Source organism: Pagrus major, chromosome 8 (assembly GCF_040436345.1).
Source record: "Pagrus major chromosome 8, Pma_NU_1.0".
In the NCBI taxonomy this organism is placed as follows: domain Eukaryota; kingdom Metazoa; phylum Chordata; class Actinopteri; order Spariformes; family Sparidae; genus Pagrus; species Pagrus major.
Genome location: NC_133222.1, coordinates 16341972 through 16369011, shown reverse-complemented (window position 1 = coordinate 16369011; position 27040 = coordinate 16341972). Strand labels below are relative to the sequence as shown.

The window sequence follows — 27040 nt, the reverse complement described above, 5'->3', positions numbered from 1 at the left end:
TGTTTTCCCAAGATAACGGGATAATTTTCTCGAGATCTCGAGTTATTATCTCGAAATAACAACTGCCGTCTTCTCGAGATAACGGGATAATTTTTCTCGAGATCTCGAGATAACGAAACTTTGTTTTCCCGAGATAACGATATAATTAATTCGAGATCTTGAGAAAACAAAACGATAGTGTAGTATATTAAATCATTGCAGGAAACATCATTCAGTGTAGCAATGTCAGAGGAGCAGGAGCATATCGATCACCGCGTCGCATATCTTTTCAATCAGGCCTGACACAGGCTGAAATATTAGTGTGTGTAATCTAAAAAGACGTTAGCAAGGCTTCAGCTATATCGGCGGCGCAATCTAAGTGAGCCTGATGTCGTCGTTAACTACATAGCTGACCAGCTACGGGGTCCCGGGCATCTCCATAATCTCAGGCCTATCATATCACAGTCATTATCTCGAGATCTCGAAGTAATTATACCGTTATCTCGGGAAAACAAAGTTTCGTTATCTCGAGATCTCGAGAAAATTATCCCGTTATCTCAGGAAAACGGCAGTTGTTATTTCGAGATTATAACTCGAGATCTCGAGAAAACAAATGAAATTAACTTGTTATCACGAGAAAACAAAGGAAATAGAATGTATGAATGCATGGCCCTTTAGGGCTTCCGTACAACCCCAAATTATCGGCAACAAATATTTAATTCATCATTTTAAGTAATTTTTAAAGGCAAAATACCAAAAATGATCTGGTTCCTGCTCAACATTTGCAGGTTTCTTAGTCTTCTAAAACAGTAAATTTAATGTATTTGAGCTTTTGACTGTTGTAAATCAAGCAACATAAATATGTCAGCTTGGTTTGTTTGCTTATTTGGTCTATAAAACATATGAAAGGAATGAAAAATGTCAAATCAACAGTCCAAAACCCAAAGATGTTAAATTTACCATAATGTAAAAAATCAGAAATTCTCACATTAAAGAAGGTGGAACAAAACATTTGTGACATTAAAATTGAAAATCAAGACGATGATTATCAGTTTCAGCCCCACTAAGAAAATTTTTTTGGGATCCTGGACCCTTCATATACAGAAGGGCTCAAATTAAATGTTGTTACAGGTGTTCTGTAAAGTGTTTGTATAGTTAAATAGAGATGGCAAAAACTGAATTTAAACCGTCAGGATTTTAAGGGCTACAAAACCACAAAATGCGGACATTTTTTCAGGAAGTGAAATGATTTCCTCAGGCCCTGTACAGGCACAGCATGTTGAAGTGGAACCCTCTGCACCCATAATTTCATATAAAATTAATTCAACCTCCTCCTTGCAAGTTAATTAAAATTCCAGCTGGATTTGAGGCTAACTTTTGAACCCGATGAATGATTTAATCTCATTAGGAGAGGATGTCAGTATCACACTTCCCTGTGTAAAACTTCAGCATGTTGAAAAGTCATTGCAAAGTTGCCTGTCATGTCTCATAAACTTTGCACTCTCCCGTCTCCCCAGGGGTCTGCTTACAGAGAAAGCGGCTCCGGTCATGAACATCATCCACAGCATCTTCAGCCTCATCCTCAAGTTTCGGGCCCAGCTGATCGCACAGCCCTGGGAGAGCCAGCAGGGGGAGGCAGTACACCCCAGCTTCATTGCCATGCAGCAGTCATACAACACCTTCAAGTATTACTCCCACTTTCTTTTCAAGGGTAAGGACAGAATATAAGATCTGATTTATATTCATATTTACCCTGGTTATTAGTTTTATTTCACCTACATTTAATCAAAACTTAAAGAAGTTCTGAACCTGTCTTATTTTTATTATTGAACATTTTTTTATTGAGCAGTTAATAAAAATGTTTCTCAGTTCAATTTTTATAAAGCCAAAGGATGTGTTGTGAAAGTGTGAAAGTATCCACTCTATATTCAATATAGTAAGAGAGAAAAAGGAACAGTAATAACAATAATTTGAAAAGAACGAAAGGTGGGGCACATAATGCTGTGAAATGGCAGAACGCTATAAAATGTTGATTATCTTCTAATTTCAAGCTGTAAGGTTCTTAATTAAGGGTTGCCAAATTCTATCACACTGAGGGAATTTGTTTCTTAAAGCATGTCAAATCTCCTCTAAATGTAAGGGATTAATTAAGTCATCCAGTGACATTTAAATCGTTGGAAGAGGCGTTTTCTTTGCACTTTCCGCTGTGAGAGTTTTTGCTGTACAGTAATTAAGAAATTAGACAGAAGTTTCTGAGCTGAAGTCAGGTTCATTGTTGATTTAGATGAACTTGTCTGTGTGATAGCCTTTCCCTCTTTGTGTAATTAATGATAGGTTATTAGGTAATAAGTGTGGAACATATTTTAATTTAATCAGTATGGTTTTTATTTGCTGCAGCAATGTGTCCTCATAGTCTAAGTTTAAAAGGTAGGGTCACATTTTTAAGCTTGTATTAAAACAGTACTGACATGCACATGTGTAATAGTGGTCTGTTTAGGCAGAACTTAACTTCAGAAGTGGTCGATGGCTGCGCAGCCTCCACCTGTTACACGGGGATGTATATTAATGATGTATTTACTTATCTAGATGTTTTACTTTGACTTAGACGTTCAGTTCAAGAGTAATCCAAGTTATAATAAAGCCGAAGATTGTTCATTTCTGACCATGTCAAATGAATAACTATCGTTATTATACCGGCTTTCAAAAATCCACTATTTGTCAACCTCTAAAAAGTGCATTTATACTGTTTTTGCTGCCTGTAATTGCCCCTCCTGTTCATACTTGTTAATAAGAGGTCCATCCTGAAGCAATTTCAATGTGACAGGAAAACGACATTCACAGCCCTCTCGTTGTACAAAAATACACCCCAAAATTAATATCTTTAAAAGTTAGTCTTTGAAGTGCATAGTTCCCTGTACCTCTCCCTGCTTATATTAGCTTCTGCTGAACTCTCGAATGTGTTTTTGTACAGAAGAAGTGGATTTTGTCCGCCATAACTTATAATGGGAAACATGTCGGTAAGGGGTCTCCTAATGGCAGGATGATCGGGGGGAATCATTACAGCAGGTTTAAAAATGTTTCAGTGTACATGTGAACCTTTCCCTCAAGTGTTTGGGAGAATACAGGATTAACAATTCAGAAATAATCAGAACTGTATTTATAGTTATAGCACTTTTCTAAAACAGAGTTATTAAGCAGTTTATGTTTCTTTTTTCTTCTCTCAGTGGTGACCAAGCTGGTGAACAGAGGCTACCAGCCTCATCTCGAGGATTTCCTCCTTCGCATCAACTTCAACAACTACTACAAAGACTCCTGAGCTGTCTACTGCTTTGTATGTATTTTGCGCATGAGTATGAGTGCTTGGCACAAGACAGGCAATTTGTAAGATAATTATGCAATGCACCACAGTGTACCATGAGTGTTTACATCTTTAGAATCTCCTATGTGTTTATACGACAGATAATTAGACACATAAAATAAATGAAGTTCCAAAATACATTTAAAAACCCACCTGTACTTTATAGGTTATTTACATTCAGACTACTTTAGGCAATCATTTTGAACTACATGTTTATAAGCTTGATGAATGGCTTCGCGTCTGAAAGTGTACGCTGCCAAAGTTTGCAACCGAGATAAAGCAGATGCTTGCTGTAAAGCCTCTCATGCTCAGGTGTGCCTCCAGCTGTCTAGATTCTAAGTGCATTTAAGTTAAATGACAATTATATGTAAATACAAATGCTTTGTTGAATAAATGTTCTATTCTCTCTGGTGACGATCTTAAAGTTTTTTTGTGATGTAAAGAAAAACAGTTACCTGAGTAAGAAAAATGATTCATATTTATTAAAGATTGCATGTTAACATGGTTTTAGAAAACTAGGACAAATTAAATGCAAAGCCTTATGGGTAATTCTGTCAACTTCAGCCATTTACACAAAACAGAGGGGGAGGGGAGATAATGCAGTCCTTGCTATATTACTGACACTACACCATGAGTACCCAGGTTCTTTTCCTGACCTTGCATTACTTACAAAGCACAGATATATCAAGACTACGCAGCACAGCTGTAATAAGTGTTACGGACTTAAACAGGCCACATACAGTATACGGATTTGGTTTCTTGACTAGATGGTCAAGTAGAGAAACTCCTCTCTCCAACTGAGCCATCAATCAAAGGAACAACACAGGCAGCCGCTTGTGTAGGTCATCAAACGGGAAACAAATCTCAGACTTTTGTTCATGGATGCACTAAGCATGTTTGTATGCATTGCTGTAGTTTTATTGATGGTGTGGCTGAAGCATCTCAACCAGCACCCACAGAAAGAGATAGACAGAATTTTCTTTACAGCATGAGAAGACCTGCTGACACGCATTTATATCAGGCAACACAAAGAGAAATAGTTCATTGTAAGGACTTAAAGCAAAGTTTTACATTTAGGGAAATGCGCTTATTGCTTTGTTGTGGAGAGTTAAATGAAATATTGACCTATCCATCAAATATTTGATCCTTAAATATCAGTTAGCTTAGCACCAAGACCGGAAAAGCCTGGCTCTGTAACCAACTCCACGTACCAGCAACTCTTAAGCTCCCTCATTAGGTCATGTAAGGGATAATGCCTGATGAGGTTTATCAGGAATCAACTGACATTGTGGAGGCCAGAACCTATGCAAAGTCCATTAAATTCTAATTATAGACACCCCAAACTGTGTTTCCCCCCTTGTACCATGGTAACTTGCCAAAGAAAAAAAAAACAAGACCATTCATTTACATTTTCTTTCCTTTCCAGGCGGGACTGAGAGAAAAAGTCACAATTGCAAATCTGTCTTGTTCTTCTCCACCACAGACGGCTTCATGGATTTATCAATACACAGCACGGTTTGGGTATGAATATTTCAATGAGTCAGGAAGACTAGAGGAACATATTAAACTGCACGACCCCTCTTCTGCTGACAGCTTAACAAGGGGGATGCAGTCCCCTCTCAAATCGCCTGCTGTCGTTCCCCCCTCTCTCCATACGGACAAATGTCATCTACCATACAGCGAATAAGCACATTTCTCTAAATGTCAAACTATTCATTTAATTCCTTTGATAACAATGACTAATGTCATGAGCAAACAGCATAATCATAACTAATTATTTCACCAGTAGAGCAGGCAGTCCTAAATGAAATATCTACACTTTATCCTTGTTTAACACGAGGTTCTGCCAAGAGCTCTGATGAAGAGTAGAAAAAGCAAGCAGACAAGCGAACGCACCGGTCAACACAATGCAACTTTCACGATCAACGTCAAGTCAGTGGTTTTGACCTCGTCTGTATCACACGGTACAAAATATGTCACATTCACACAGTGCACCATGGGCTTCCAATGTCCATTGAGATCAACGTGACAGCTCAAATGGGCTGAAATGGAACAGAACTGCACTGGGATCCAAAGGGAAAGCAGAATTACACGGATCAATCACTTTCTCTTTTCAGCTTCTCTGATCTGATTACTATTCATATGTATGAGCAAAGCGCAAATTGCTTTTCAATGAGTACATAATACCCCACTGTGGTTTGCCTACATGCGTTACGGTAACATTTCAGTGATTTTTCTTTTTTTTTTTGTCTTACAGCTTAGTGCTCAGTGTAGAGGTTTTAATCTTCTGAGAAGGGACTCTGAGAGAACACATTGTTTAATCATGCACCGCATCAGTCCTAGTATACTGAATCTGGAAGCTTTTAATTCAGCCAACTCTGATTAAACATCATATAGACACTCGGGCAGTTCATATTTACAAGGGCTTACAGGAAATGAAGTGCAACTTGCTTTTTAATTTCACTAAAGATTATTTGGGCTTCTCAAAGAGGACCTCACATAGAGTACAGATCATCTTAAGACCTGTTTTGTAAAAGGTAGTGGAGAATAATTTGAAAGTAAAATTTGACATTAATTCAGGAAGGGTGTCTGTGTAACCTCATGAGTGCAAAAAGAAAAACAACAAAAAAGCCAATTGTGTCCACTGCTTCGACACTCATGCTGACATAGTAACGATACTAACAAGCCACTGCGACAGCCACTGCTCTGAAGATAAAAGGAGCCAGCATGATTTTAACCTATTTTTAAGTCCTTCATCTCCTTAAAAGTCTCGGATCCTTCAGATTTCTCAGTAAGTGCATTCTGTAGCCATCAAGAGTTATTAAACAGATATTATCCTCAGAGGTGCATTAGCTTTTTTGTACACAAAACAAGAAATAAACGCCAAAGTAGTTGCATAAGAACATTTCAAACAAGTGTAAAACAACATAAAGGAATGAACTCTCCAAACCCCAAACTATGTAAACCTAAAAAAGAATGTAAACCTAAACTGAAGCACATGATTCACCACCTTCTGTTACATGGCTGTGGATATTAGAAGACAATAAAACACAATCAGTACCTATATAGTGTCCCTTTTGAAGTAAGTACCACCAAAAGTGGCGTTAAAAACAATTCCAAATCCAACCCATGCTACATGTCTGACCGTAGAAAGGCAGATCTAATGGAGCGCCCATGAGATGTGCTTTTTGCATTGGTCAAGGCAACCCCCTGCTCACGTCTTCTGCTTTCATTACAGCAAAAAACTGGAGATCTAGTAACACAGGGTAAATGGAAGTGAACTACACTCTCTAATATGGATGTTACAGTACCAGAGTTAGGGCTAGGGGGTCATGATAACACCTTCATCCAGGGAAAGCCTTCTCTCCTGGGGAAAAGTTGTGGCCCAAGTCTTGGTTTTTTATTTTGGTCCTAAATGGGGCTAGGCCTCAGACTCCAGGTCTTCTTGTCCTGCTCCGTTGGTTGTGTCGCCCTCCTCAGGCTCCAGCAGCAGGAATTTGCCATCGTTGGTTAGAGGCATGTTCTTCATCAGCTGGGCCAGGGCCTCCGGGTCCTTGTTAAAAACAAAAAAATAGAAGTGATAAGTCTATCTGCTGAAGAAGTGGTTTAGTTTTTTGTATGAATTCCTCAGGTTGTGACAATACATTTTGAAATGTTGATAAAATGAAATGTTGACCATCTCCCTCTAGTGGCTGTGTTTTTGTTTATCTTCATCATCATCTAGCAATTTGTAGAGGTTTTCGTTTTCACTTTGAATCTTTTTCTGTTGTTCAGCCACTGAAAAAAGCTACTGTGAGTCAGTGTTGTCAAGCTATAAAACCAAAGAAATAATATATAATAATAGTTGGTAGTGACATGCCCATAGGAACACTAAAACATTTTGTTTCCTTTGTAAAAGATGTTTCCCAAAAGAAAAAAAAACTAATAAAAAGACAGATGTAAGACTATCAAAAACTTGAAATAGCATAGCAGAAAGGATTTCAGAGACAAGGGATATTAACAAAAGCTGGATAAAGTAAAGTAAAACACAATCAATACTTCAAAGGGAAGGCAAGTTTGAAATGTTCTTCTAAAAGTTATCTACAGAGAGAATGTTCTGGAGTCTGGGGGCGTATTAACTGAGCGCAAAAGATTTATCACTTTAGATAGGCTCTGTGTGATAAAAGTTTGTCTCAAATAAAACACCATCAATGATATAATGTCCTCGAACAGAAAATGTAATGTCTCTGTTCTGGGGAACATTACCATGGGAGGGTGATTTACTTTCCTTCGCCACTTTAAATGTTTATATAATTGTGTTATACTTGGTCCTTTTGTTTGTGTCTTTAACATAAATAACTTTATCAAAAAAAAATCTAGAAATTGGTATCGAGATTAAATGCAATAACTGAGCTCTATGTTTCCATGATGATGGCGATACCTTCTTGGCCTCTGTAATGTCCTTCGCCAAGCTTATGGTGTAACATATCTGTGAATGAAGACAAAGACATAAACTTCAGTATACATTTGTGCATCACTTGACATGTTTCTCCTCCGTGAATAAACATCAACGTTTGGTGTATCAACCTTTTCGCCCTCTGTGTTGCTCTCAAAGACGAAGGCGCTAAACGAGGGCTCTCCCTCCTCGTCTCCGTCGCTCCAGTCTCTGCCCTCCACCACAAATCCCATCAGCCTCCCGTTTTCTTGGTGGGCTGCAAACTGGCACACCTCTCGGAGCTGGAACTGAGAGATTAGAAGTGATGGGGAGAGAATTAAAGTTTTAAAAAATGTGGTAGGGAGTTAAATTACAGTGAAAAAGACTGAACATGAAATTGAAGAGGGAAAATGTGATGTGAATCTGATGAACCTACACTTATTCTTGTAACTTGAGTCTGAGGGTCGATCAACCTGTAGTGAAGACAAAAAAGACTTTCAAAAGAAAAGAAAAAACACTGCAGCCTTGACTTTGAAATTGTTTGTTTCTGTTGAATAGCCCTTGTCTTGCTTGTCTTTGCTATATGACGCAGATATGAGCTGAAACTTCTTACAAATGTGAAAATCAGCCGTGGGTTGAGCAACAGCATGACATCACATATTTTTGTTGGATAACCTGAGTGGCGTACAAATATTTATGCTCTTCCTTCGAGTTCTTTTCTCTTCGAAGTCGTAGGTAGTGATGTACAGCACTGACGACCAACTTTTAGCAGGTCATCCACTTATGATGAGCCTCAGTGCAACATTTTTTACAGGTCCTATGCACCTTGAAATGTACGCACAGTCATGCATCACCTGTACACTCAGTATTTCAGACAACTTGGATTAAATAGGTCAGGCTTTCACAATACAATTTCTTGTGCACAAAGACATAAAACTACACACAAGTTAGATACATTTTAATACTATAAATAGGACAGTTTCGCTGTAAGACATGTATTAAAGATGATGTTTCCCTGTTGCGTTGCACAGTGTATGAGGTTATACACTGTATAGCTGTGATCGAGGTTCAGACCGGACTATCACAAGGTTTTAAATACATTTAACCACAAATTAAATACATTTTTAACTTGTAGCAGAAGTATTGCTAAACTGTAAGGCAGACAATGTCAGATTAGATTATTATTGTAATTATACGATAACTGTTTCTCCACAGGGCAAGAAGACCAAAAAGACTGCTGACAAACTACTGGCTGCATTCACCAAACATCAGCATTCTTGGCAGATGATAATATTGAAGCCTTTGTTTGTTTTGCATATTGGGTGTCTTTGTTTGTCCTCAGAGATGGTATTCATATAGTAGTCCATAAATATGTGAAAAATCCTACCTGAGGCTACTGCTTGTGACCATGAGGTGGGACTCGGTGGTTCTGAAGATGTTGTGTATGGCTCGGGCAGCCAGCACCTGCCTCATTGCCTCATAGATGACTTCCTGGTTGTTGCCACAGCGCACCGCCATTGAGCCCAGGAAGCGCACAGCGAATACTTGCTGCAGGAGGGAGTCTGCGAAAACATGAAAACATCACCCAAACACAAACGTGTCAGCATCGTAAACACTCAGACCTAACAAGACAAATACAGGCAGGGACACTCATGAATGAGAGTACACAATGAGACAATAAGTGGCATAGCTGCATTTAGAAGAGGAAAATGGTTACCGTCACTTTCTGTTGAACACTCGTCATCTGTTTCTCCAAATGGATTAGTGCGTCTGTCAGGAAGGGAGCACACACAGATCAGCAAAAAACCAATTAAAGCCCTGCAGTGAGCAATTTGAGGTTCCTGGAAATCATTTGATTTGAAAGAGGCCGTCTTTCAGGGAACTAGCATCACCACCCATGAGCACCATGTCCCCACTTGTCCCTCATAAACATGCACCCACGCAAACTTCCTGTTGTCCACTCACCTCCCCCCAGCCCTGTTCTGGTCCAGAAACTCAGAGGCCGGCAGCATGATGTCAAACTGAATCGGTGTCCCAGGTGCTATCAGATCCTCTGGTTCCGGGGCTGCCCCCGTCTGGGAACCACCAGCAAGTACACCTCCTGGCTTCGCTCTGCAGGAATGAGAGGGACAGAATGAAGATAAATAATAAAGAGGAAAAACACACACCACTCAACTTAAAGGACAGGTTCACATTTTAATCTTTATAAAATATTCCTGTGTCCATATGTGAATCAAAAGTGTTAATTGTTTCTGTCCACACTGGCTACAAAGTCCAATCAAATTACTCCAATGTAAGTAAAGGAGATAAGATTTGTAGTCCGGAAAAAGGGAATTATTTTTTAATAAAAACTTTAGAGTGCATATTTGCTTTGAAGATGGATTTTGTCCACCATCACTTACGTCCTAATTGCATTATGAAGGTTTCTCTTTACAGGGAGTATGGGTGAGGAATAACTACAGCTTTTGGTGTACATGTGGGTATTTTGTTTTAAGACAGACTTGAACATATGTGAACCTAATCTTCAACTGTTCAGTTCAATCGGACACATCAGGGCCTTTTAAGCATCCCAGTCTCGCTCTGCCAATGATGACAGCAGCAGATTTACCATGTGATTTTTTTTGTTTAAACAGATGGTCATTTATTTCAGGTAGACTTGTCCTTTTTAATCAGTGACCATTGATTTGCTGGCTACAATCACAACTGTCTTTAGCCGATTTTTATCATTTGTAGCTGGGCAGTTGGTTTAATTCAGCTAACAGCAGCTCCATGAGTTGGTTGAAAACTCTGACTGGCTACTTTTTCAAGCTGAATTCTGTCCCAATGAGTCTTAACAGCTAGCTAGCTACTTTTGCACTTGATTGCTACACACTTTATATCTTGCTGCACTGAGGCTAAAGCTACACAGACAGACGCATAGCATTACTACAGTTGATGTGCTAATAATCTGGTATGAAATGGTCATAGACGTTGGAAGTATGGTTAAGATTGGGTTAAGTTTCTATGTTACATTGGTAATAAGTTAGTTATGCTGACATGCTAATGTGTGCTGCTTACACTGGAGAACAAAAACACAATGTTTAATCTGCTACTGCTCTTGTGTTGTTTTGTTTTGGAAAGACTTAAAAACAAAGTCCCCCATCTAAACTTTTTAGCTACATATGGATTATCGCTCTTATAAGAGTCCCTTGTTCACCACTTCAGCATGCTCAGATATTCAAAGCTTGACAGGCCTGCAATGCCGAGTTACCCGATCAGTGTCTGTGGGAGGGGTTTAGCAAAAGGTCAGATTTGGCATTAAAGAAACAAGGTGGAGATTGTTTTTTCCAGTTCAACGGTCCGAACATCCTCAGTAATCATAGGTTGACATTTTGTTCTATCTATCTCTCCTGAACCACCTGAAATAATGTCAAAATCACAATCACTTTATTCAAACAGAACAAAAAGAAGTCATGTTCCCAGTGTTGCACTGACAAAACGATTAACAGTATTTGAAATAAACACACTGACATAAAGAGTCAAAACCAAAACAATGCCAAAAGCATGTCACATACAGGTCAAAAGTATTAAAATACTGAATTTGAAACTTCAGGAGAGGATGTAGTATGTAGTGTTATGAATAAACCCTTACACAAGCAGCATGCCTGACCTGTCAGGGTTGGGTGATCCTTCTGGTCTTTTCTCAAAGCTAGTGATGGGGGTGACTGCCTGGATGGCGGTTTGGTTCAGTCGGATAGCCACAGCCTATCAAGAAGCAGAGATAGTGAAGCATTTCTGTATCAGCAAGTGGGTCCATTATAAAACCAGAACAATGTGCAAATCTGCCTAAAATATTTAAAACATTGCACCCACGCTAGACTTTATTTACTTCCCAGCTTTTCATGTGTGCCTGAATTTTATGAATCACCATCAAAAATACCCAAAATGCCACAGAAAATATACAACAGTTTCTAAAGTGTCTTCAGATATACAACTATTTTCCGAAACTCCTACGATGCTGTGCCTTTGCTCCCGAGATGCCGAGAATGTAATTTACAGTTATGTGACACTACACCAGAGATAAAGCAACATTTCCCTGGAGCCAACCTTCCTGCAAACATGCAAGATTCTGGGATTGAAAAGCAGTAAAACAACAACAGCTGTGAGACACTTAAGAGAGAGGAGGGAGGGGGTCTGTGTGACAGCACTGGAATGACGCCGTAACATTTTATGTCTCTTAAACAGAGAACAGGTTCCTCATATTTTGTGTTCCTAATTAAAGTTGTGGGACAACAAAAAGATCCGTTACTGCCTAATCAAATAACATGGCTGAGGTCCTGCCTACCACGATCAATAAAATGTTTCTGATTTAGAGTTAGAATTTTGTTTACCTTGAATATTTGGTTTACTTGGTGTGTTTTAACTTGCAGTGTGTGTGTGTGCGTGCGTGCGTGCGTGTGTGCGTGCGTGCGTGCGTGCGTGCGTGCGTGCGTGCGTGTTTTCTCCTAAAGTTATTAGGGTAATAAGAGCAAATACAACATAAGATATAATCCACAGAATAAAGGGAGCCTCCTTTCAAATGCATATTTCACAATCCCAGACAGCAAAGACGAATGAATATGAATTCCCCTAAAAGAAAATTAAAGTCAATTTTGTTGCCAATACTGCAGTGCTTGATATTAGTGAATGCAGCCAAGTTAATTCAATTTGCGGTTAAAACATCTATTCTCATTTAAAATGGACAAGATTAATTTCTATCAAAGAGGTGGAAGGATGAGTACAGACAGTTTGACCGCAGTATATGGATGTCTCCTGTTTGATAGGTAGATGCAAGTCCCCTCTTGGTCATTTCTTAAAGCATATTGGTACTAATATTATATGTAAAGCCTGTAAAAGAAAATATTCTGTTCTGTTTTGGTTTTGTCAAAATGATGAGAAAGAGAGGTCCGCACTGGGCAGGTGTGGAATGATCGTCCACTGTTGGTAATAAAGGTGTGTACGTGTGTGTGGGAGTGCCCATTACCTCTGGGTTGTCAGTCAGGTAGATCTGTCTGGAGATGTTGTTCACAGTGCAAATCCACTGAGAAAGAAACACAGAGATCCAACATTAAGACCTCCTCGAGTTCAGACACAAGCCGCCTGAAAACACTTGACTGATACCAGCTATGACAGGCCAGTCAGATGTGTCCAAGCACAAAAAACAAATATGAAAACCAAACAAATGAGTCTCGACAGCTCCTCTATTGCTCTATGACGGACACTTGTTCCAGCAGATATCTTTGGGATGAAGACGTAAATCAATAAAGAAGATCAAACACAGCTGTTTAAACGGACTTGTTCACACTTACTTCTTCATATTCCCTCTTGCTCTCAGCTTGTAGAATCATTGACCTGGGGGCATCAACAAGAGGATTAAATAAAATACCTCCAAATATCTCTTACATGTTTGAGTGTAAATCTCACATGTAAAGACGTGTGCATACGTTTTGCCTGACGGGGATGTTATCTGGAAACAGTAGCGTCTGTCTTCGCACTCCACAGCCATGACGGAGCTGTTGTCCAGGTCAAGCACCATGCCTCCCGCCACCGCCCCACGTGGCTGACACATGAGGTTCCCACCCTGGGTGAAGAAGTACAGTCGGTCCCAGGCTGTGGTCACTAGGCCTGTTTTACTGGACCACAGAAGAAAAGGGGCGGTAAGAGTGGATAAAAGTCAGCACTACAGGATGAGATTTACTTATGATTTTTGATGTCACATTGGAAAGTTTAATGAGTGATGACTATCTTATCTTAAGATAAGATTTATCTTATCGCTTATCTCTAAGAAGGTCAAGGATTTGATGCTGGATGTGACGGAAATTCATAGCTCACATCTGGTGTACATATGAGCTTTGCCAAAATAAAGATACACCTGAAGTATCTTTTAAGTCCTTCTCTGGCTCACTAGTTCAGGAAAGGATAATCTAACAAAATAAACAGACACTTAATTAGAATTGGAAATGATGCAAATTGTAAAATCATTCATCTGATCTTGAATTGATCTTTGAAATAAATTTGCCTCATGTCGTCCATCACTCTCCTAAATGATTCCCTTTTTGTTGTCTCTTTTTCAAGGAGGCATTCTATTTAAAACTAGAATTGCACTCAGTAGAGCGCATACCTCCGCCAAGGTCATACAGTCCCTCTAATTCAATCAAGCCTAATCCAATACCAAATTCCAATATCAAACTCGAGAGCCCTACATCACTCTAAATTTTAAACCACCTATAACTGCTTCACTATAATTTTAAGATCACCAGATCTTGGATCCACCTAAATACGTCTGATTTTTTTCATCACAATCCATGCATTATTCCCAGAGAAATTAAAGAAAATGCCTAAAAATGCCAGATTTTACAACAGAAAAGAAAGCCAGAAAACCCTTAATGGTTTCCTCTTCTGTTGTGGCACACTGACTTATACTTCATCTCACTGTGTAAAGATTTGTGTTATTTTTCAAGACTTAAAAACAGCTAGAGATTTTTATTTCTCCAGTATGAATAACCCGCATAAAAGCAGTCTTATTCAGACAAAATTGGAAATTACCAAACAGAAATTCAACTTTTATTTTTCTCCAATTAATGTTGGATAAACACAACAATCAATGTTCAGAAGCTGCCATGACTTAGCAGGTGTTGAAATAGCATGAATGGAAAGTCTAGTCCAAGTCAGTGATATTGTCAGCAAGCTTAATAATTAGCTAAAGCTTTTCATACCACTGATTATATGACTTGACTCATGATCTGGATCAATATGCTTCTGTTCATTAAAGCCGATCTCTTCAAGAAGAGGTTCCACAACGTTTGACTCTGGGATCATTGTTATTTCTTAATTTGTCCTAACTTCAATTAATAATCAATGATAAGAATACTTCTTAGTTAGCAAGGGTGGAAGTAACTATTAAGCAATTAGGTATTTTTTTAAAGTCTGTAATTTCACTTGTAATTAAGTATGCATTACATCATGTAATCTATTCAGTTACTTTTAAAATCATAACTGAGTACTGAGTACAATTTTAATTATCATCTTATACTTTCATCTGCATCTTTGTAGCCAATAAGGCCACCTGATCTCAAACAGGCCAATGTTTTTCTGCAGCAGGACCAGGTTTGGGAGTTGGGAGTAATTTAGACTGAAGATTTGGAGAAACAAAAACAACTTTGATTTATTGCCTGCTATTGATAATGCATCAACAGTTAAAAAAGTAAATAATACTCTGAGTAGTGTTTGGGAAGAATACTTTGTGCTTTTACTTTTTAAAACTATTTTAATACCAGTAGTTTTACTTGTAACTGAGTAATATTTCAGTAATGTAACTACTCGTACTTGAGTACAGATTTTCAGTACTCTTTCAACCACTGCTTCTAAGTGATAACTGAACATTATGAAATATATCCAATGCAGTCACCAATATTCCTCAGTGTAATCTTCATGAGAAGTTGAACTAGAAAAGTGTAGAAAAGTAACTTTTGTTAACACTTCTGTTAACTTGTACTATAGTTTTATATACTTGTTTATAGTAATATTGTTTGTTGTTATTTCAAAACCCACATTTCCTCCTTATTTCCCATATTATTAGCCTTATATTATTTATCATTTTATACTCCACAATTTTAAACACAAATTCTCTTTCACATCTAAATTCTCAAGTTGTCCTTAATCCTGTTTTTTTTTATGAGTGCCTGGATTTTCAGTGCTCAGCTGTTTTTTAGGTTTCTGTGCCTATGAATAATAATGAAAAAAATATACGACAATGCGATTTAACACTGACTCACTCAGGGCGACATGTGCATGACTCATCTGAATTGCTCATCTATGAGCCTTACTCTTTCACATTCTGTTTATAAAATACTCCAAAATAAATTTCCTTGGATTAATATGTGGTTCAGGCTGCCGTGGGTGAGTCAGACCGTCGATATTGAGAAACCATTTTGAAATAGCAAATGTTCTCTGGACTCAGCTCCATTTGACAAGCGTTTGAGGCTGCTGGCAGTGAGTGTCATTAAACAGAATGGCATTCTGTGGAAACCTTTTCTCTGGTGTCACAGACATTTGTCAAAGACTCTGGATGTATATGAGGGAGAGACAGAATTTGACAGCTCTGACATTTCACTAAATCACATTGCAGGCTCCGTCTACAGCTCTACCTCCTGAAGCCATTAAGGAAGTTTCCCTTCTCATACATCCACTCTGCAATAAGCTGACAGCGCACACTGTCAACATGTTACCTGACCCACCGTCTGCTGTGACAGACTTATTGTTTACTGTGCTCGTGTGTATTTTGAGCAACTTCAGCAAGAAAAGCAAAAATCATTTCTCCGTTTGGTTATTAAGACATTCAAGACCGAATGTAGCTGCTGTATATTGATTGCACCATCTATAGCACAGACTTAATCCCAGAACAAAACACTGAAATGTCACATGACAATGAGGACAGATTAAAAGCTTGTTCCTTGGCTGTTCAATTCATTGTTTCCCCCAAGACACCCCTTAACATATTGACTAGCAAGGAACGCTATGTGAATAGGAAGTGTCCTTGGGTTTAAGATAGGGGCATAATGAGTATAATTAATCTTACTTCCTAATATTGAGGTAGCCAGCCTTCTGGATAAGCGTGCGATTGACAGGCTCAGTGTCCTTATCTGGCATATAGACGGTGTCCTCCACAGACAGAAGCTCCCTCTGGGCCATACGCATGGTCTCCGCCTCCGAGTCCAGCTGGGCCTGGATACTAGACACGAAAAAAGTTTTAATACAGGCAAAATTCATCAAAACTGATTATCAGAAATATACATTTTTTTCTGCAAATCAAGCATTAAAACACAGGATATTCAGATGCGGATGCCCGATATAATTATTCATTGATTATTAGGCTGACCAAAAATGTTGAATATTTGTGGAGAATGTTGCAGAACATCGTGGTAAAATGATTTCTGTTAAGGATCATAAACATCAAGCCACAGCAGTGTTTCATTTTGAAAATGAATGTTAATAAGACAGTCTTTACTTTTGTGTCATGGTGGACACAGAGGCGAGAAAGCAGTCCATCTTCTTTGACACCAGTTCAATGCCTTTCTTGAAGAAGCTGATCTGAGAGGTTAGAAATAATAATGAACAAATTATTTTGTGTTTTGTTCATTTTTATAGTCACACTTTTATTTCAAATAACAATCACTTGGTCACCAGTGGGGCTGCAACTATTAGTTATTTTCATTATCAATTAATCTGCCCTTAGTAGCTGTAGTATTTGTGTTTGAAAAATTACTAGAACAATTACTCCGTTTTTAAAAAAGTTGCAGATTAATTTTCTGTTACAGCTCTAGTGACTTGCTCACAGTCTTATGCATTTAGTTTCAAAGACAAAATGTTCTTCTACCCAGTCATTATATTGCCTGGGCACAGGCAGCTGTAGGGCTGGGTATAAAACTTGATACTTTTATGGCACCGACTGAACTGCCTCGATACTATCAAGTATGGAAAAATGCCTTGTCATTCGATACCAAATTTCAATACCTAAGGAGTTAATCTCATCAGCATCAGTGAGCCAATAAGCATGCAGCACGCTTGTTGTGCCAAGATCCAAAAGTGGTGGTGATTGGCTGTCTCAAAGTGCGCAGGAAAAACACTAACACCAGAGACGGGGTGGTGTATGTGTAATGTAATCTTTTGTCATAAAATTGGTATCAAAAAAAGTATCCTCCAAGTAACCACAGCTGTTCAGTACCTGTGCCTGTGTGTAGCCTAGCATAGGTTCAAGCATAGCTACTCTCTTGCGATACTGCAGAGCGTTGAGGGCGCAGTAATACTGCAGTGAGGCCTGGTGCTGCTTCCTTCTAGTGTAGGCCACCTCCTTCACCATGTCTGACTTCAGCTGTCCGGACAGGAGAGGTGGGTTAAACATGCAAATATATATACAAACTTGTCCAGCAAAAACTCACTGTCAAGCTCTGCACACACACTCATGCATATGCAAACACTTTCTCCTTTTCTCACATACATACAAATAAGCAACAGAGTCTAATTATCTTGTACACTCAAGAGGACATGGTGACACATTCTATAGAAGTAAACAGCGGAGGAATATTATCATTGTAGCCATTATTATTACAGCATGTTGCTGTTACAGTCTTACTAAATCAGATGAATATTTAATTCTATCTATTTGTATTTCAAATGATTATAAAACACTCCCACTGCATTACCAGAGCATTACTACACTGCAAGGCCTTTTACAGCTTGTGATTAATGGGGAAAAAGCTCCGTAAGTGAAGCTGAGAAAGCACTTCCCAATCACTGTACCTTCTCATTCTCCTTCTTCTTGGGCAATCGGCTGTATTTGACCATAGCTGCCTCGTGCTCTGCAGGAGAGGAGAGGAGAGGAAGGATATGAGGATCAGATAGTAACTGCAGGCTGTAATTTTTTTCTGAAATAAGTTTGGATTCATACGTACCATCGGTGGCGATGCCGAATATTTCCTTCAGTGTGCTTATCTCTGAAACATTCAATTTATAGAAAGCTTTGTTAGCAGTATCTAAAATAGATCCGCAACTTTGAAAAATGTATTATTGCTTGAAGTAGACAACTCAAGCTGTTGGATGATAAAATGTTTTAATTATTAATAAATGAGACATGTAGCTTTGTTTGGAAATGCGTGTTTTGTTTGAGATTTTTAATAATTAAAAGAATAAGGTCTGTGCTTTAATATTCCCCCATATTATTACAGATTAAAAATAAAAATTATCTGTAATAATGACAATGATGTGTTATGATGGGGTTTGGCTAGGGACCTTTGTTGCGGGTAATTCCCTCTCTCCTCTGCCATTCACTACTAACAACTTGGCAATAAACGGTGTAAAATGCCTCCAAAAAAAATATTATGATATATATTTGTTTATGTGTGTGTGGCCCTACCTGTGAGGTCTTTTTCCCGGAACTGGATCAATGGGAAAACCATGCTGTCAGCCATCTGGTTGGCTAGCTCTGAGTGGAGCGAGTTCAGCTGGACCACACGAAACAGATTATACAAAAATATCAAGCACTGCATACGGACACAAACAGAAAGTGTTCCCCATGCCAAACATCTTGAGAGATTTCAATTTATTTTACTACATACAGTCACACATGCTGCCAGCTACTCCTGCAGCAATCTGGAAAGTACTATTTTCGCTTAAATGGGTGCAAACTGTAGACAATGCCTCTGCTACATCATAAAAAGCCCATATTGTGGAGTAGTACATTACATGGAGAGCATAATAAACCTTCTGTTTACTCTGATATTGCAAACACGACCTTGTATCGCACAAACAAGCAAATCCTGCTATAATTCGCTATGCTTATCAGCAAACTACACTCCAACATCTAACAAGCTGACATCCAGTTTAATCTGAATGATTTAGCAAGTGCTAAAGTTCACTGGATTAGATGCAGGCCTAATTCTCACTGTAAAATGAGTTCTCCTCTGAGGTAAAGGTCAAGCAAACAATCAACCTGTGTCCTCTGAGCATATGTGCTAGAGGATGTGTGTATTCTCAATCCTTTTGAGTGCTGACTGTGCAATCTTTGTGGACCCCCATGGCTAACAGTGAGAGGCCCATCTGTTTCGTCTATATACCTGAGCCTGTATACACCTCTTTCATTCATCCATCTATCCACCCTCAGCTGCCTCCCTCTAGCCATCCATCAGGTGCAAGAGGCACCGTATCCATCCCCCAGTTCCCCTCTTAGCATCAGTTCCGGTCTTACTGGGAGGATAATGATGAGGTCTTTGCATTGAGGTCAATTTCACCTGCGGGCTAGGGAAGCACAGGTGCAACATCCTCTGTAAGATAAAGAGCCATCCACTGAATGTTCAGCAGTTCATCATCCCTCTCTTCTGCAAAAGGAGCAGACGCACACACGGACACACACACACACACACACAAAGCAACAAAACTGCAAACATAGTCCTCACCTCCCCTACAGTTTTGGCGAAGCTCTGCAGCGTGGTGATTACCTCTTCATCACCTTTTCCAAGGGCAAAGTTCTGGACAGAAGAACAAAGGGGGGAAGGCATGTTTAAACCATGAACTGCATAATGTACACATCTACTACAGGCTATATATTACGGGAAAAGGAAGGATGCCTGGCACATCACTTTCATGGAACAAGGCCAAAGATGCTAATAAACCACATGCTAAGATGCTGAGCCTTGTTTAAAGGAGCATCAATTACTTTTTGCTATCCAACATTCACCATGCACTCCAGAATGTGTTGACTTCAGCAACTATTCATTTAAAGCTATGACATTTGAAGGGTTTCACACTTACAGTACACACTCTTATATACTATATATTGTCTTATTTACTTGATTTTATGCTTCCAAGGTATTTCTAGGGGTGGCTATGGCTCAGGAGGCAGAGCGTTCATCCACCAGTCGGAGGGTCAGTGGTTCAGTCTACATGTTGAAGTGTCCAAGATATAAAACAACAAATTTCCTCCCCGGAAATTGTTCCATTATGTGTGCATATGAACGGTTTTTGGCTCGTGGTGAGCAGGTGACACCTCGCATGGTAGCCTCTGTCACCAATGTGTGAATGAATGAATGCTGACTTGTGTTGTATCGCACTTTGAATGGTTGCTAATACTAGAAAAGCACGATATAATTGCAGTCAATGTCCGATTTTTTCTATTTTTTAACGTTATTTTTACTATCATCAAGTGGGTTAAATTTCTGATCTTATTTTAAATTAATTATGGCATTCTATTTCCGATTTTTGTGTTCATTCTGTGTCTATTTTTCTGTATTATCATGACCCATCTGAAGGCCACAAGCTGAAACTGATTGGTCGGACAATAAAATTGTTCTATGTACTAAAAGTGTTGCTAGAGATTTCACCTCTTTGAAAGATGCTGTCCAAATAAAGCATTTTGTTGTTGTTGCTGTTGTTGTTGTTGTTGCTGCTGTTATACCAACAGAGTTACACTACTTAAAGGTCCTTCCTGAGGATTTTACAAAGACAAATATGCAAAGATGAGATGTGTCTCATGTTGCAGACACATGCAAATTCATGCGCGGACAGAAAAAGGTCAGATGAAAATAATCACTGCTGGATTTGTCAGAACAACCCATCCTGACAATGCTCAGAATATAGGTTTGACTCTTTCTTTCCTGAGGGAATCATACATATAAGCACAAAAGTAGCGTTAGTTGGATTACTAAAGAAACACTCGCTATGAGAATACATGAGGGATTAAGTCACAATCATGGTCGGGGGTGAAGGTTTGATTCAGAAGTTTGGAGGACAAAAAAACTATATAGAGGGTGATTAAACTGGTTATTTTTTATCTGGACTATGGTGGCTGCCCAGTCAGAGAACAATGTTCAGACACACTGCAGTAAGTAATTAGTAAGTGCCCATACTTACTTTCTTCTCATATTCCAGAAGCTGCTGTGAAAGCTGCTCTGTGGCCAATCCCATCTCACTCTGTTGGGGACAGATAGATGAAAAAAGGCTAAGCATTACTAGGGATTTGCCTGTACATTTGTCATAAACCCTTGAAGGAATAAAAGGAAGTGATTGGACAGCAGGTGAATCAGGGTTCAACATGGAAATTCAGCTGTGTATGCATATAGGATTACAATGAAGCATTAATTGTGACGGCAAGTGGCTCAATGAGGCCTCATCTACAGAGAACGAAGAACAGAAAAACTACAAGGGTTTCACACAACTCACTGCATATCACACACACAAAAAATATGATTATGATACTTTAGTTTGTCCAGCTAAGGGACAGAGTCTACATTATGTGCATCTGTTTGTGTTTTATTTAGTACCTGGGCTCCAAACACCCGCTGCAACGATTGTAGCAGCTGGTTGGTGTAGGTTGTAAGCATCCCAGCATCTTCCTCAAACACACTGAGCAAGGAGCGAGTCTGCGGGATAAAAAATCAAAACACACACTTTTGACGAACATGATAAAGAGGTGAACAAACAAGATGATTGCTTGATACCAAAACAACGCTTAAAGAATTTGTCTCCTAATCAATTACAGATTAAAGGACAGGTTACTGCTGCTACTTTGGATTTTGACATTAAGAAGGGACATTTTAATGGTCAGTATGAACAGCAGGAATTATTACAGCAAGCAAAACTTCTTTCAGTGTTCATATAGGTACCTGACTTTTAAGACAGATCTGAAAATCTGTGAAACAATTCTTTCACTATTTTGATTATCGATCGATCAGTTTTAACGTAAAAATGTCAAATATTCTCTGGTTCAATGTGAGAATTCTCTGCTTTTTTTGCCATATAAAGTATGTCACTTAACTGATATTTTTCAGATTTTGGACTGTTGTTCAGGACAATAAAGCAATCTAAAGATGTCTACTTAGGCTCTGATTTAGGCATTTAACCCTCAAAGACCTAGACAGCTGCTGGCAGATAAAAATAGCTATTGTTCAAAATTATTTAATAAGTTTTGAACAGCTAATCCTATACTTACTCTTTGAAAACTCATGTCAGGCGAAGTTTCTAACTTTTCAGTGGTACGACGCATGTCTTGTTTGGGCATTCAGAGGCTCCGTAGTGAACATGATTACGGCATCATGTTCTGAAGCATTAATTCGTCAAGGAATCCCATGTAGTTTCTTCCTCTGGGCCAATGCACAATGGTTGTAGCCAAGCTACTTTTTTTTCATGCTCAACAGATATGTTATCCATATAATATATATAATAAACTTCCTGATGTGCTGTCTATGATTACAGCAAAAACAAAAACACCAAATCTTGACTGGTGTTTTTTAATAATTCTGGTGAGTTCATCCATTCTCAGAAGATGTAAATGTCAAATTGGGACTTTAAATGAGCCGGACTGAAACTTTAGGTTCTGAATCTAATCATGTATGACACTTGATGCTGACTGGTAGAATACGATAGGAAAAACTACATAAATACAGGAGAGTCAGGCACCCCAAAAATTGTCTGAGGTCTTTGAGGTTTAATCGATTAACTGAATAATCAATAAAATAATTGACAGATTAATAAAAATGGAAAATAACTGCTAGTTGCAGCACTAACTGTAAATACTAGTCTTGGGACAACATTAGCTCCAAATGAGTTTAAAACATTTGTTTTAACCATTAAGTGATAAAATCAAATGGGTGTGTTGTGTTTTGATACATCTGGACAATCAGGCAGAGCTGGACATATTGTATTTGTTGTGTCGAATGTTCTTTATCCAGTGTTTGGGACAATTACTAAACACTTTTTATATAGCATCTAAATTAAGATACCACCATATCCCTCCTCATAACCTTGAACTCTTAAAAGAGGTGTACAAGAACACTGCTGGAAGTGTAAGGACACTGAGTGAAGGATGTGGGTTGCTGCAGTATGCTGAGGCAAATTGAAGAGACGCTTTGAAGTGAAAGTCAAGGCGTAATGATTTTCCTGCAGGCTAGGTATGCAAACTTGAGAGAATCCTGTTTGGGTGTAGTATTTTCCCTGTAAACAGGTGCAGCAAGGCAGGGCTGGTATTGCAGAGAGGCACACACCCATCGGCTAAAGTCTGTTTACAGTTCACTCCGGGTGACTTTTGCCACAGAAGGAGTGAGAACCAATTCACACTGAAAAAGATATCATCTGGAATATGTCAACTTTGGCCGTGTTCACATTTTATTGCAGAGACACACCAGCCCTATTTCTTGTTAGGAGAAAAACATGAAATGACCCTCCAGCATGGCTTGCACTTAAGCAGAACCATCAAAGAGGTCAGCCCTGTCTGGGGGAAGAGTGATGCAGAAAATACAGGCTTCATTAGATGTTCATAATAGCAACGACTGGCCTGTATTCCACCCTGGTATGACTGATTTCCTTACATGACGTCTAGAATAGCTTTCATACTGAATTTGAAGCCTGTGAGCATCAAACAACATATGGTATTCACAGCTGACAGCTACCACTGCTGCCCTGTTGCAGACTATTGACTAATTCCAAGGGAGTCCGATAATGGAAACCCCTCCCACATCCTGTGGATCAGGCCCAGTTCGGCTCCAGGATGGGCTCTAGCCCAAAAAATCTAACTAAGTACGACATAGGAAAGTCAGAAGATTGCAAAAAAACAACTGTGGTTGAGCTATGGTCGTGACATCTTCCACAGTGGTCTGAGTCTGGATGTAAAGCAGAATATCATCTCTGACAGACAGAGGAGCTCTGAGACGAGCGTTAGCTTTGTAAATACACCATAAATGCACACAAATGCTGATAATTGTGACTAGCTGTGTAAACTACAACACTGTTGGTACAGACGCTCCTGACAGAGGGTTATATTCTCAAAACAGTGTATCAACTGGGAGCTGTCATCGACCAGTGGACACAGCCTACAACGGGAACAAGATATCGTCTGGGCTAGTAAGCTAACCCCGGCGCTCCTCACGGCTCCTTATGTGACAGTCGTGTCTTTAAACGTGACATAACCCACACAGGCCTACCTGAGGACTGTCCTGTAAAGCCTCCTCCAGGAGCAGTTTGTGATGTACGGCCGGCATCTTGTTAGCGGTGGAAGAGAAGAAATGGGAGCATGAATTATTCAGAGCGTGGACTCGGCTTCCCAGAGTCCTCCGCGCCGGCGAGAGGAACACGTAGGAGTTGGAGGCGGGCCCAAGTCTGATCTCATCCACAGCCACAAGGAGCAACTAAGTGACCAGTAGAAACAGCAAACATGTCACTTTAAAAAACAGATATTCGTGTGATTTTATACTGAATTTACTCGTCATGAAGATGTTATTTGTTTTCCAGCAGAGCTGCGACGAGCGGTGGTTGGTAGTTGACTATTAAAGTGGAGGTAAGGTACGTTTAAGGTTTTATCATTTTACCATCAACAGTGCCCCCATGTGGACATATGGAGAACTACATAGTTTAATTTTAAACCACAATCCCAACCCTAACAAAAACTTGCACAACATCTGAGCACAACAAACGTCGAAAGATAACCTTCCCCATAAATTCCTGGTTCAACAAAGTGAGTCTTTCCATATTCAAGCAGTTAAGTACAGTTTTGAGGTACTTTACTTTATTAATGGAATTTAACAAGGTATATTTACTCAAGTAATGTACTTACTTTTGAGGTACTTGTACTTTACTTGAATATTTCCATTTTCTGCTACTTAACACTTCCACCCCACTACATTTTGGAGGCAAATGTACTTTTTACTCCACTGCATTTATTTAATAACTTTAGTTACTTTGCAGATTGCATCTGCATCAGGGCCATCGTAGAGCATTTTTTTCTGCAAATACAGAAGCCCTGAGGGGAAAGTGAGAAAACTTTCAAAATCTGATTTGAGTTGTTTTCTTTCCTGTATTTATGAAGGTTTGCTTGGATAATCTTTCTAAATTCCTAATTTCTTTTTTAATCTGTAAAAACAGGTGATTTTTTTTTCCCCAGGAGGAAAACTTTTTTTTGTTTTTCATGTGTGAAACCTAGTGAAAATAAAATATTTCAGGTGAAGAAAATAGCTTATTTTCCAGCAGAAAATAAAATCAGTATTTGAAACCAAGTTGGGAAAAAAAGAAATAAAATAGAAAAATAAAAATAATTCACCTCCTGAATTTTCTTTTTTCCCTAGAAAAGTTTTTCCAACTTGGTTTCACACACTGATTTTTTCTTTTTCCTTCAGAATTTTTTTTTTCTCCTGAAATATTTTTTTCTCTTTTGGTTTCATGCATGGAAAAGAACCCAGGAAGACTATCCTTGCGAAATGTCATAAATGCAGGAGCGAAAAAACACATTTCTCACTTGCCTCTCAGGGCTTCTGTAGGAATCATATTCTTAAGAAAAAATAAGAAAAAACACTGATAGAAATAATTCAAAAGAGAGGAAAGCAGTAAATCTCATTCAGATTTGATAACAGAGATTTTTCTTTTCCTAAATTAATTTTAAATTAACAGTTATTTTGTGTCAATCAAATAATCAGTTAATGAACTTGATTGTTTCAGCATTTTGTTGGTTTCGTGCACAATGTGGAAGTCAAATTAATGAGGCGTTCAGCTTTATAGAATTACCAACAGGCCTGTAGACCGCTACGTTCCTCTCTAGATATAATCATTGAAATGTTAGTCTTAAGGCAACAATCTAGGATTTATTTTTGGCAAAATAAATGGGTGTACAGTATAAAACATAGTTGAGAAGTACCAGTTGATTTAAAAAAAAAAAATCACATGTACTCACCAAGTCCTGGAAGTAATGCTCATGTCATCTCCTTGGTCATTACTGGGATATTATGCACAGAGCAGTGATGTCTTGAATATTGTTGGCACTACTGGTTCTCTAATTACTTCACACAACCTGCAGAGGCGGCACACATCCGGGGAAATAAATCTTGTCCTTGACTGATTCCTTCCTAGATGATAAAGGGAGTAGTCATCACGATGTTGTGCTGTTGAAATGTCAGACACTGTGTTCACTGTGCAGACTATGTTCTCTGATGCCACGTTTCCTCTTTTACTTTCATATGATCTGATGTCATTAACACCATTAACATCATGCTGTACGCCATCTGACAGACCTCCAATATTACAGAAAAAACAAATATCTACCGTGAGAATGAAGCAAGGCATTTCCTCCTGTCTAATAATCAAATTTTTGTCAGTTAAGTTTTGATTGAGTGTACTTCCAATCTACAAAAGAAAATAAATTAGACTATTTGTTTTATTTGGTCTGATCCAACTTTACTATGAATTGGTGACCTTCATAGCACTGAATGGAAATCTTCTTGTGACTTTATATTAAATGATATTGATAAGTTTTGAAGTAAAAGTTTGTTTGCTTTGGTTTTATCAGTATTTTATGTCTATTAAAAGTGTCACATGTAGTTTTTACCACTGGAAGTTTCTCTATCAAAATAAAACAAATGTTTGCTGAGTGTCGTGTGGGCAGAGCTGCAGCTCAGGCCAGCTCTAGAGGAGAGAGTCAGGTGCAGAGCCTGACCTTCTAGAGGAACAAACACCTGAAATCACATTGAATTATTTCTAATCCGGAGCCGTTTACTGGCGGGAGAAGTCAGAGATTATATTTTAACTTTTTGGATTAAAAAGTGGATTTATCTTCACTCCTGACTGCGGCAGCGGTCCGTGGTGCTGACCTCCATTGTCAGGTGTTTATGTACAGTAATGTTGACTGCTGACTAGAGCTGGAGGGAGAAATGTATTACTTCATGAATGTATCTTTACAGAGAGGAAAGGGGAGAGAAACCAACAGAACCAGAGTCTCTGGTGAGTGCTGAATTTAGTGA

The 27040-nt window shown here is 38.8% G+C and overlaps 2 protein-coding genes across 3 annotated transcripts in view; one reads left to right on the top strand and one right to left on the bottom strand.

Annotated features, from left to right (window-relative positions):
- Positions 1 to 3749, top strand: part of tubgcp6 (tubulin gamma complex component 6) — a 29190-nt gene extending 25441 nt beyond the window's left edge. For both annotated transcript variants that reach the window (XM_073471634.1, XM_073471633.1), the window contains exons 24-25: positions 1497 to 1690; positions 3204 to 3749. In XM_073471634.1, coding sequence (XP_073327735.1) covers positions 1497 to 1690; positions 3204 to 3295 — 286 coding nt within the window. In that variant the 3' untranslated portion in view covers positions 3296 to 3749. The remainder of the gene's footprint in view (positions 1 to 1496; positions 1691 to 3203) is intronic.
- A 48-nt stretch (positions 3750 to 3797) lies between these two features.
- On the bottom strand, positions 3798 to 24354 carry appl2 (adaptor protein, phosphotyrosine interaction, PH domain and leucine zipper containing 2). The gene is made up of 21 exons (XM_073471635.1): positions 24239 to 24354; positions 21584 to 21682; positions 21174 to 21233; positions 19721 to 19792; positions 18682 to 18769; positions 18221 to 18262; positions 18069 to 18127; positions 17494 to 17640; positions 16777 to 16859; positions 16348 to 16500; positions 13214 to 13402; positions 13079 to 13121; positions 12754 to 12810; positions 11401 to 11495; positions 9717 to 9863; positions 9469 to 9521; positions 9139 to 9313; positions 8188 to 8224; positions 7904 to 8059; positions 7758 to 7805; positions 3798 to 6890 (listed from the first exon to the last, which is right to left on the bottom strand). Exons 1-21 carry the CDS (start codon positions 24293 to 24295, stop codon positions 6759 to 6761), a joined length of 1992 nt encoding a protein of 663 aa, XP_073327736.1. The 5' UTR covers positions 24296 to 24354; the 3' UTR covers positions 3798 to 6758.
- Between the last annotated feature and the right edge of the window lie 2686 nt (positions 24355 to 27040).

Bases quoted from the DNA above. Each gene is read 5' to 3' on its own strand.
- appl2 (XM_073471635.1), bottom strand. From the start codon at position 24,295: ATGCCGGCCGTACATCACAAACTGCTCCTGGAGGAGGCTTTACAGGAC. The intron at 18,263-18,681 runs GTAGGGCCACAC...TGAATGTTTCAG, and splicing joins CCGGGAAAAAGACCTCACAG to AGATAAGCACACTGAAGGAA. The intron at 16,860-17,493 runs GTACTGAACAGC...CTAACCTCTCAG, and splicing joins TAGGCTACACACAGGCACAG to ATCAGCTTCTTCAAGAAAGG.